This window comes from Oreochromis aureus, linkage group 17, assembly GCF_013358895.1.
Source record: "Oreochromis aureus strain Israel breed Guangdong linkage group 17, ZZ_aureus, whole genome shotgun sequence".
In the NCBI taxonomy this organism is placed as follows: Eukaryota; Metazoa; Chordata; class Actinopteri; order Cichliformes; family Cichlidae; genus Oreochromis; species Oreochromis aureus.
Genome location: NC_052958.1, coordinates 3,562,165 through 3,574,128, shown reverse-complemented (window position 1 = coordinate 3,574,128; position 11,964 = coordinate 3,562,165). Strand labels below are relative to the sequence as shown.

The 11,964-nt window shown below is 40.2% G+C and overlaps 2 protein-coding genes across 4 annotated transcripts in view; both read left to right on the top strand.

The window, feature by feature from the left end:
• The window catches only part of LOC116323188 (protein mono-ADP-ribosyltransferase PARP12-like), a 95,140-nt gene that overhangs the window by 27,044 nt on the left and 56,132 nt on the right, over positions 1-11,964 (top strand). The gene's annotated exons all lie outside the window — the stretch shown is intronic.
• LOC116323183 (protein mono-ADP-ribosyltransferase PARP12-like) overlaps positions 5,440-11,964 on the top strand; it is a 46,871-nt gene continuing 40,346 nt past the window's right edge. For all 3 annotated transcript variants that reach the window (XM_039600958.1, XM_039600957.1, XM_039600955.1), the window contains exons 1-2: positions 5,440-5,953; positions 6,603-6,738. In XM_039600958.1, coding sequence (XP_039456892.1) covers positions 5,676-5,953; positions 6,603-6,738 — 414 coding nt within the window. In that variant the 5' untranslated portion in view covers positions 5,440-5,675. The remainder of the gene's footprint in view (positions 5,954-6,602; positions 6,739-11,964) is intronic.

Genomic DNA, 11,964 nt, shown 5'->3' with positions numbered 1-11,964 from the left:
TAGACTTAGCATCCTCCATGCCCTCATCCTGACTTAGCTGCTCCTCTCCCGCACTGCTGAATCTACCCGAATCCATGCTGGGAAGCTCCGGGCTGTCAGCCTGTTGTTTCATAATCAGAGCAAACCTGAACAGTCTTGTCAAACACACCTCCGCTGCTTCCAAACAGCATCCGAAAATCTGCCTTTTGTTTATTCCCTCCCTCATTCCCGTCCTTGCCCTCAAGCTCCTCATCATGGCTATCAGTCACATTGATGCTCTGCCTCCATGCTCTCATCACTCTCAAATCACCTGCACCGGCTCACTGTAGCTGCTGCCTCTTTTTCTTTGACTTTTGTCTGAGCTCAAATCTTTTGGATATGACTTCCTGAGGTCTGGAACCCACTAAATGCCTTTCCTTTGGACAACCAGGAAACAGCGGTGAAGTTGACCTCTGGCTCTGCAGGATGATTAGCCTTATCAACAAGAGCATGGACACAGTTTGTTTTAGGTCACCATTGTAATCACAAAGAGCCAGTATATTATACTGAAGATTACACTCACTGTGACAGGATGGCTCGTAGGAAGTAAATGGTAAATGGTAAATGGTCTGTATTTATATAGCGCTTTTCTAGTCCCTAAGGACCCCAAAGCGCTTTACATATCCAGTCATTCACCCATTCACGCACACATTCACACACTGGTGATGGCAAGCTACGTTGTAGCCACAGCCACCCTGTAAGTGATTACACTTACAGTTCAGATTAAGGGACAACACATGGAAACACATGTGACAAGAAAAAAATGTTAGAAAACAGTAAGAACAATATAGATGTTTCTGTTTGGCAAAGTTCAAATCTGATTTAAAGTTAAAAAAAAATCTGAGTCACCAAAAGCCAATCAGACAATAGAGTTTAGAGTTGGTATAAACAGAGAGCAGCCATAAAGAGAGAGGAGATGAAGCTTCTTTCTTCACTTAAAATAATAATTCTCTATTTTTAGAGAATAACAGTTTCACTTTCTTGCCATTAGTAGGAAGCTGTACAGAAGCTATAGTTAGCTTTAATTTCACTTAAAATACATTAACATAGAAAAGTAAAAGAGCCTGACTGTGGCAAAAGATCAAAGCTAGAATTTAGCATTTTTAAGGGTCCGTCCTCAGTAACCTCTCTCTCTCTCGTTAACTGCAGTATATGTGCTTGATTATTTGGCTAACCAGTCTTTAAAAAAAGTTTATATATGTGCTGTTCCACAAACGTAATGTTTTTATTGTAGTCACTGTAGCAAGTGAGATCAGTGAGAAACAGGAAAAGGCAGTAAATATGTCAAACAACAACAGCAGGCTAACTCTCTGGAAGGCTGGGACACTCATCACTTCTGCAGACGAGAAGCAGAGACAGAAGAGTAAACAGGGAAAGGGTTTTCTTATTTTACCATGTCCAAACTAGGTCCCCAATTTGGACGTCAATATAACATTCAACATCTTTGGACTGGATCATTTTTTGGACGTTTATGACAGCTACAGTTACATTTCCCTCTTTTTCTTTAACTTGTTTATTTATTTCAATTACTCAAGTTATTTGTTTTTAACCAAGTTAAAACTGTCATTTATTAAAATGTGTTGAAATATTAAAAATGTTGAAAACCACATGAAAATGTAAAATATAAATGGTTAAAGTGTTTAGAGAATTTTGGAATTTTGAAAAGGAGAACAATAATAAGAACTTAATAAAGTTAGATGAGCATTTGCACCTGTTAACGCAGTAAGAGATGGAGGGACATAAGCCAGGATTCGAGAAAAAATGAAATGAATGGCTACTTTGACCATGAGCCACTGTGATGACCGACTGCACCCTGCCTTCCTTTTGGCCTACTTGTGTCTTATTTGCAGGCACTGGAGAGGCAGAGTTCCTGTTAACAATTAGTGACACTGGCAGCACCTGGGCCCGGTGTGCCAGGCCTCCATAAAAAGCCTTTAGTGGCTAGTTGTGCGCCGGCTCATTCCCCTGAGTCACCCTGTGGGACTCTGGTTGCTTTTGATTGGGTTCTTGCATTGAACAACTTTACATTCACCATTTTTCCACCCATGCACTCCTCTACACCACTGATGGTACTGACTACACACACACACCATAGTTTGTGCAAGGTTTCTTTTTCCTGTTTTATTTACTTAAAATAAAATCGTTTGGATGGCACTCCCATGCATCTCTGGGTCTTTGTCATGGCTGTGCAGCCTGGTTTGTGACAGCTACTCCTAATAACTGAAGTGTAGCTTTTGATTGTCACATGCTGCAGTTCAGTGCAATTAAGAACCAACCCAACGAATGTACAAACCAAGTAAAATAATCAAACAAAATGAAATGTATTCATAACATATGTATGTATGATATTATCCCCTCTCTCCCTCACACGTGTGTGCGCGCACACACACACACACACACACACACACACACACACACACACACACACAGAGGTATAGCATTGTGGAGGAATTTTGACCCACTCATCTTTGCAGAATTGTTGTAATTCAGTCACATATAGTTGTATACATAAGGATGGGAGGTGCACCTACTTGTCTCAGGAATGGGGAGTGTGTGGAAAGGGTCCACACCTTCCGGTTCCTTGGTGTCCTCATCTCTGCTGACATCTCCTGGACAGACAACATCTCAGCGGTCGTCAAGAAGGGCCAACAGCTTGTACTTCCTGAGAGTCCTCAGGAAGTACAAGCTGAACTCCAACCTGCTGCTGACCTTCTACCGCTCGGCTCGTCCATTGAGAGCCTGCTAACCTACTGCATCACAGTATGGTACAGCAGCTGCACTAAGGTGGATAGAGCGAGGCTTCACAGTGTGGTCAAGACAGCACAAAAGATCATCGGCTGCCCTCTCCCCTCCCTGATGGGCAGCAAACATTATCAAGGACAGCTCCCACCCTGGTTTCAACATATTCAGCCTGCTTCCCTCAGGGAAGCGCTACAGGTGCATCAGCACAAAAACCCACAGATACATATTTCCCTCTGTTAATACTGTCCATATGCATATAGCGCTGCAGAACTGTGTGTTTGCGCTGAGTAGGAGATGCTCTGTATGTCATTGTACAACTGTATAGTGACAATAAAGGAATTCTATTCTATTCTATTCTAAGTGCAGTCACTGCTGGGCCCTTTTTGTGACTGATTCGGTGTTGCTGGTCCAGGACAGGTCCTCTGTGATGTGAACACCAAGGAATTTGGTGCTCTTCACTCTTCTGTGACACCAGCAATGCTGAGCAGGAGATGGACAGCCTTGGTCTTCTTAAAGTCAACAATCAGCTCTTTTGTTTTGTCAACATTAAGAGATAGATTATGGCATTGCACCAAAGTGCCAGCCACTGCACCTACTATCTGTATGCATCAGAGAGACACGTATGTGAGAATGCTGTTTGTAGATTACAGCTCAGCATTCAATACCATCGTTCCCTCGAAGCTGGACAGGAAACTGCAGGATCTAGGACTGAGCAGCTCCCTCTGCAGCTGGATCCTTAACTTCCTGTCTGACAGACGCCAAGTGGTCAGACTGGGCAGCACCACCTCATCCCCCATCACACTGAACACTGGTGCTCCACAGGGGTGTGTACTGAGCCCTCTCCTGTACTCACTCTACACCTACGACTGCACGGCCACTAGCAACTCCAACATCATTGTGAAGTTCGCGGACGACACTACAGTGGTGGGTCTTATCACCAACGGTGATGAGACGGCCTACAGGGAGGAGGTCAGCGCCTGACCCACTGGTGTCAAGACAACCATCTCACCCTCAACGTCGCAAAGACAAAGGAGCTGATAGTGGACTTCCGGAGGTGCAGAGGAGTACACACCCCATCACCATCAACGGCGCCGCTGTGGAGAGAGTGAGCAGCTTCCGCTTCCTTGGTGTACATCTGGCTGAGGATCTTACGTGGTCAGTACACATAAACAAGACAGTGAAGAAGGCGCAGCAGCGCCTCTTCTTTCTCAGGAGACTGAAAAGATTCGGCATGAGCCCCGCATCCTCAGGACCTTCTATCGCTGTGCCATTGAGAGCATCCTCACTGGATGCATCACCACCTGGTATGGCAACAGCACCGCGCCACAACCACAAAGCTCTCCAGAGAGTAGTGCGGTGTGCTGAACGGATAATTGAGGTGAGCTTCCCTCCTCCAAGACATCTACAGGAAGCGATGCCTGAGGAAAGCGGGAGGATCATCAAGGACTCCAGTCACCCCAGCCACAAACTGTTCAGACTACTTCCATCAGGAAGGAGGTTCTGCAGCATCCGGTCCCGAACCAGCAGACTGAGAGACAGCTTTTTCCACCAGGCCATCAGACTGCTGAACACGTCATAGACACCTCACCCTCACTACCGGAACTTCAACATTATGCACTCCATACTGTACATTAATGCCACTGTTTTGCACATACCTACCTCTGTATATTTTATATTTTATATATCTTATTTTATTGTTTACTCTATTTCATTTGTAAAACATGTATATACACACACACACACACACACACACACACGTAGAAAAACATATTTAGTACACACATTCAGTAATGTATATACCTTTATATATGGTACATATATTTATTACTTTTTAGATTAACCATTTTTATATTTTGCTTGTTGCACGTTATTGTATTTTGCACAACTCTGTTGCTTGTGAAGCTTGCACACAAGAATTTCACTCGCATGTACTGTACCAGTGTACCTGCACATGTGACGTGACAATAAAGGTGATTTGATTTGATTTGATTCATCGTCCCTGGCAGCTAGTTATCAAGGCAGCCAGCCTGTGTCTCTGTAACCAGCCGTAGAGCTCCTTACATCGCACGGCATGACGAACTTGCATTGCTTTTTGGAAATGTTAAATGGAATAGCTAATCTGACATTTAATCTGATAGCTAATCCAAGGGCTATTCCCTTAATTAATCCCAAAGCTATTACATTTGCTAATATGGTTTAAATTATTAAGGATAGAAAAGGTCAAAATAAATCTTTGATTTTTTAAAACCCATTTCCCTTTAATTCTGTTTACTCATTTCTCTTTTTTAAATTGTACTTTAAAAAGATTTTGAAAATGTGTTTTTTTTCCTTTGGAATTCTAAAATGGGTTTTGAAATGTGTCTTTTGTTGAGTTATTTTTTATTTTTTAGAAATTGATTTGAATATTTATTAATGCAATAATAATTTATTTTAAAATATTGACGCATACTTTATTTATCTCTAAATAATATACAAAGTTACAAAATGAATTTGTGACTCTTCTGGGCCCCCATATAACCCTCGCTGCAAGCAGCAAACAGCAAACAGCCTGCATTTAGAATTTAGCAGCTAAAAAGCCAAATATTCACCTCAAAGGTTTGATGGAAAGTCTGACATAACATTTGTTTTAAAATAAATTCTAAATGTTTTCGTTGCGATTTTTCTGTTTTATTTAGATCCTGTATCTTCATGGCATGTTTCATTACTGGAAATGTTTCAGCTGTGAAGTAGAAGAAAGTCGAGAAGTGGGATGTGTGGAGGTCACAGCGCGGCGACGACTCAGAGTGGAAAACGGCAGCATTACAGCATCAGTCCAGATTAAAAGTTGTTGAGTTTCACTTTCCAGTCGTCAGAAATGAGGCTTTCGTCAGTTTAATGTCACAGGTGGAAGGAAGCGCAGGCAGAGCTCGGACACGATGGAGACAGAAATACTGAAAATGATCTGCGCCAATCAAGGAGCAGTCAACACTGAGGATTTAGTATATAATCTGTTTTCCGGCGATCCTAAGAAGTTGTCGGAGATCATTTGTAACCAAGAGAAATTTGTTTCGTGTTGTCCAAACGGACAGCCGAAGGTGGTGGCCAGGACCCGCCTGAGACTTTGCAAAGTGAAAGACTGTCTGGGGATATGCAGGGGTCTGCACCTGTGCAAAAACTTCCTCTTCAGCGGATTCTGTCAGTTCACTCAGCTCAGGTAAATATACTGGACTTAAAGTAAGTAACAGAGCTTATTTAGGGATTGTTATTTATGTAATGTAGTTATATCACATATGGTTGTAAAATCAACAGGTTTAAAGTCCAGGACACTGATGGTGCCTTTAGGTATTGTTAGGAAAATCTGGCAATTTACAGCAGTTTGACACATTTATTCAAAAAGCTAAGCTGAACAAGTAACAAAATGTGGCTTTGAAGGCCAGTAGGAAAAGTTGCTCTCTGGTCGTCTTTTAGACTGAAGCTTATCTTTGCAGTGAGTGAAAAGAGTGAAAGCGAAAAGAACATGGCTACGTTCATCCAAAGAACAGAAAGATTTTCCGACATCAGCAAAGTTTACTATGAAAAATAAAAACTACAGGGGATGCTAGGTCTACCCAGCAACATATAAAAAATCTACTATTGGGCTAATTATTTTTCACATTGATGTCGTACTGTTTCAGCGAGTTGCCAGGGTGGCTATTTGCCTTGAACCTAACAGCTGACTTTGTCCCATGCAGATAAGCCTTATCAATCATTACACAAAGACAGCTGTCGTATATGACGCTGTTTTTGTATTTTTATTCTTAACTGAGCAAATAAATGCTAGCACACCCAGTCATGACTCAGCTGTATGAATTCTGTTATAACAGGAGGGGCTGCTGCTTCTCCCATGAGCTGACCTCTGATCGTAACCAAAGACTTCTGAGGCAGCATGAGCTGGAGAGCCTGAGCCGAGAAGAGCTGTGCACCCTGCTGCTGCAGAGTGACCACACACTCCTTCCTGATGTAGGTCTAACAACACACACAGCATGAACCAGACAAGTTAGTTTGCATTAAAATTAACTGTCACCTGTTGTATCGAAGTTTATGTGAAAATGATCACACATTGACCGCTGACCTCAGTAAACAGTTAACCTTGTATTTTTTGGAACCATTTAGAGCTTGGAAAGAAAAGTGTCTGGACTTCTTTAAGTTGCTTGAAGACGTTTCACCTCTCATCCGAAAGGCTTCTTCAGTTCTTGTGTCAAATGTGGAGAGTCCCAGATTTAAACCCTGTGGGAGTATCTCCCCCCCAAGAGGGACAGTGGACCCCCTAATGATCCTCTACCTAATCACACGAGCCAATGTGATTTGGAAATCACATGATACACATGATTTTGATCTACACCTGTTTTCAGACTTTGGCTCGTGTGATTAGGTAGAGGATCATTAGGTAGAGGATCATTAGGTAGAGGATCATTAGGGGGTCCTTTCGTCCCTCTTCTTCTTGATTTAAGAAATATCACTTCCTTCTCTCTCTTTAAGTCCCAACTCAAAACTCACTTGTTCAAAACAGCTTATCCCACATAACCTCTCCACTCTGCTATTTTAAATTAGTTTTATGTCTTATGCTTTTATGATTGTGTAAACTGCTTACTTTGATTTTGATTTTATTATTCTGCTGTGTACAGTGTCCTTGAGTGTTCTGAAAGGCGCTTTCAAATAAAATGTATTATTATTATTATTAATAATAATAATAATAATAATAAACACTATGAGTCAAAATCAATTTAAATCAGTTGCTTGGAGTTTGGATGCAGAGAAAGTCTTTGATATGGTGCAATGGGAATTTCTTTATCTAGTACTAAAACAATTTGGATTCAAAGAGCAGATCATACGCTGTTTGAAATCGCTGTACATTTGTCCAACTGTGCGGATTAAAATTAATGGAAATCTGTCTAGGACTATTACACTGGAGAGAGGATGTCACCAGGGGTGCCCCCTAAGCCCAACCAAGGGCGATTGTGGCTCAAGAGTTGGGAGTTCGCCCTGTAATCGGAAGGTTGCCGGTTCGAGCCCCGGCTCGGACAGTCTCGGTCGTTGTGTCCTTGGGCAAGACACTTCACCCATTGCCTACTGGTGGCACCAGTGTCCGGCAGCCTCGCCTCTGTCAGTGCGCCCCAGGGTGGCTGTGGCTACAACGTAGCTTGCCATCACCAGTGTGTGAATGTGTGCGTGAATGGGTGAATGACTGGATATGTAAAGCGCTTTGGGGTCCTTAGGGACTAGAAAAGCACTATATAAATACAGGCCACCTGTTTGCACTTTTTATAGAGGCCCTGGTTCAATGGATCAGAGAAGACCAGAAAATCGAGGGCATTCAAGTTAAAGGAGTGGAGAATAAAATATGCTTATATGCAGATGACATACTTTTGACCTTTTAAAATCCAGACTCTAGTCTTCCCAAACTGATGATGCACCTTGAACAGTTTAGCCAATACTCAGGTTACAAATTAAATATACACAAAACCCAAACTCTAACTTACAACTATGTACCAAAAGAAAACATACGTAAAATGTATGATTTCAAATGGAATACTAACAAACTGACATATCTTGGAGTCATCATACCAAAGGATTTGACGGAAATTTATAACTTAGGAAGATGGGCACCTTTGACAATTGGTCTGTATGGTAGAATAGAAAATGAATGAATGAAAATGAATGTTTTACCCCGTCTGTTGTTTCTTTTTCAATCCCTGCAAACTGAAATTCCCCCGAAACAATTTAATGAGTGTAAAAGAATGATCTCACAATTTATTTGGCAGAGTAAAAGACCCAGGGTACGACTTAAGACTCTACAGTTACCAAAAGACCAAGGTGGATTATCCTTACCCAGCCTGGGGGACTATAACAATGCAACACAGCTTCTGTATTTGGTTAGACTCTGTGATAACAGATATGAAGCAAAATAGAAAGATTTGGAACTTGCTCAATTAGATTTACCTCTACAGTCTTTACTGGGTGATATAAGTCTACAGAAAATTGTGTAAATTGCATGAATGCACCAAAGTAGCTTTAAATATATGGATTAAACAAAGTAAAAAATTCAATTTGGAAAGGAAAATGTGAATATTAAGGTGGGTAGGATATGATACTGGTTTCACACCAGCACATTTGGATGTGGTGTTTAGAGAATGTACAGCATACTGTAAAATCTCAACCAAAACAGACATGGACAGCTTCCTACAACTCAGTGAAACTTACGGGTTAAATAAAACAAACTTTTACAGATACTTACAATTGAGACACCATTTTAATAAAAATAGTTGCAAAAAGTTGCGAGGGAGGATTGTGAGGAGGCGGGTCTCATTGACATGATTGTCGACACCTATAAAGGTAAAGTACATAAAAGGCTGATCTCGAAACTGTACTCATGTTTACAATCATACAGGACCCACTCCACCCAGTATGTTAACAACTTCTTTCCTGGAAGAATAATACTAGATTTTTCTTTACACCTAAGTATAAATCAATTCAGAATAGCAAACCTGAATCTGGTAACTGCTGGAGGCAATGTGGCAACACTATGGCTGACCACTTCCATATATTCTGGGACTGTCGGGCTATTAAATGTTATTGGGCTGAAATACTAATGAGGATTAAAAAGGTAATGGGTTTTGAGATTGAGTTTTGCTTTGCTACAATATATTTGGAAAATGTACCAGTTGAGATGAATACGAAAGCTAAACACCTTTTTAAAATATTCCTGGCAGCAAGTAAAAAAAGCAATAACTAAAAGATGGCTGGACAAGGACCCACCAATGGCTGGAGAATGGTCAGCCATAGTAAAAGATATTTGTGACATGGAAAAGATGACTTTTTCTCTAAGACTCTGTAAAGACAAATTTCAAAGATATTGGTCGAAATGGTTTTCGAGTTTGCTAAAGGATTGTGAAAAATGTGGGGAATGGATCTTTTTCATTCCCTTCCCCTTCTCTTTTCATTTAACCTGATTTTCTGGTGCTTTCTGGTCTTAATTCCTTTTGATGCTGAATGGACACTTGTGTAGACATGCACAAAAATATGTAAAAGGGTATACATGCATGAGTATGCATGCATGCACGTGTAGATATGTATTATGTATGTATATAGAAATGTTGTTATGCCCCTAGTCTAGGCGTGTAGAGACGCACATAAGATTTGAGGAGTTTTTGGTTCCCAAAACAAACAACCGAACCCGGTTATGAGTAAAAAAAAAAAAAAAAAAAAAAAAAGGTGATTTTATTTAGTGTCAGGAAGCATAGCTCCAGGGTGAACCCAGGCCAAAATAATAAACAAAACCAACTACACTGTAAAATCTAATTAGTTCCCAGAACTCAAAAAAATTATGGAAACTCGTTGCCTCAAAAAAATTGAGTAAAGCTTAGCTAAAAATGACTAAGTTAGGACAACTTATTTACTTTGAGTACTCTGTACAAGCTCATTTGTTCCCAGAACTCAAAAAAATTGGATCAAGTTTACGTAAGATGACCAAGTTAGGGCAACTTACTCATTTTGAGTACACTGTACAGCCTTGTTAGTTCCCAGAACTCAAAAAATTATGGAAACTCGTTGCCTCAAAAAAAACTAAGTAAAGCTTACTTAAGATGACTGTTAGGACAACTTATTCATTGCAAGTCTGCAGTATTAACAATAACTTGATATTTCTGACTGTACAATACTAATTGTTTACCTACTGACAAACATGTTAAGTTCAACTAAATGAAAAAACAATTTGTGGTAACCTGAATATGATTAAAAATAATTAACAACACTTTTTGTAATGATGTTAAAATGAGCCCAACTTTTATTTTCAAACACAACAAAGTATAACAGCCAACATACTGGACACTGTTCTGCTGAACAACAATTATATTGCCATCACTGTTATAATCTTACAATGAAACAAAGTCTCAGATTTAATTATTCTGAAAATAAGTTTAGGTCTACCACAGTTTGTTTTGTACTTACATTACTTATATAATCAAAATAAAATATTTATTGTTCTGTCACAAGTGCAGTCTCTAATTTAAACAACACATTTGTTTTTCATTCCAACACAGCAGCTGGAATGTTGTATTATTTTAAGGATGCTTGTTTCCAGTCCAGGCATCACTGCCTGAATGACTGTCATGGATCGAGGTGATCCAAATGTAGGTGCAGAAGAAAGTCTTTAACTTCCCTTAAGTAGAGTGGCAGTGGATGTGGGTTGGAGATGCAATGAGCTTGAACCTGCAGGCGACCATCTTCACTGACCACACCATCTGTGACGGAGGACTCATCTCTCCTGGTGTCCTGCAAGCAAACAATCATATTTTTGGAACATGAACTTAATTGCTTTCTTAAAACATTTTTTCTGCATTTGGTATAAAACAGACTCCAATTTAGACGATCTCAGGCTCCCTCCCCACCGGAGAGGTGACTTTCAATGTCCCAAATTGTCAGTCTGCATAGCCCTGACCACCACCCAACACACAATAATGTCATGAAAGCATCATTTTAAAAGGGCTTTGCAAACATGGCCAATAACTTTCATTCTAATGATGTGCAAAATGATTTTGGGCACAAAACAGATTTTGCTGTTAGAAAACTTGCAGACTTCACTATATACAGTGTAGACCCTCTAAACTAAGTTTGGGGATGTGATCTTTCAAGAAATGCAGACCAAACTGTTGTTGTTTGTTTACTTACACAGCATGTCTTGTAGAATTAACTGGAGTCACCAGCAACAGCATAGTGCAGTCATATCTCAAGTCTAATAACAGAAGACAGGAAAAGATCAGTGAAGAAACAACTTCCCCAAACCAAAGCACAAATAAAACAATAAGTAAAACAGGCTGATCTAAAGTATGATTAAACTTCAGCCTGATTAATATAAATGTCACTGACAGTTGCTAATATATTGGAAAACCAAAATACTTACTGATGTCTTTCTGTCCAACAGCAGGAGTGCTGGTCCCGAGCCTCAAAGACAGTAAGAAGCAAGCAGGGAGAAAAAACAGAACATTTTTCAGAAACTGATTTGATCCTTAATGGCTGTGCAATCATTGTAACATAGAGTTTGCTTATGTTGTTAAATAAAGGCTAGATTTGACATTAATAGATGCCACAGATGTTCTAAAGCTGCCACAAAGCATGACAAAAAAAATAGACGTCTCCGAAAACGTCTGAGCATTTTTGCAAATATGTGATGTCTTGATAAATCGAGCA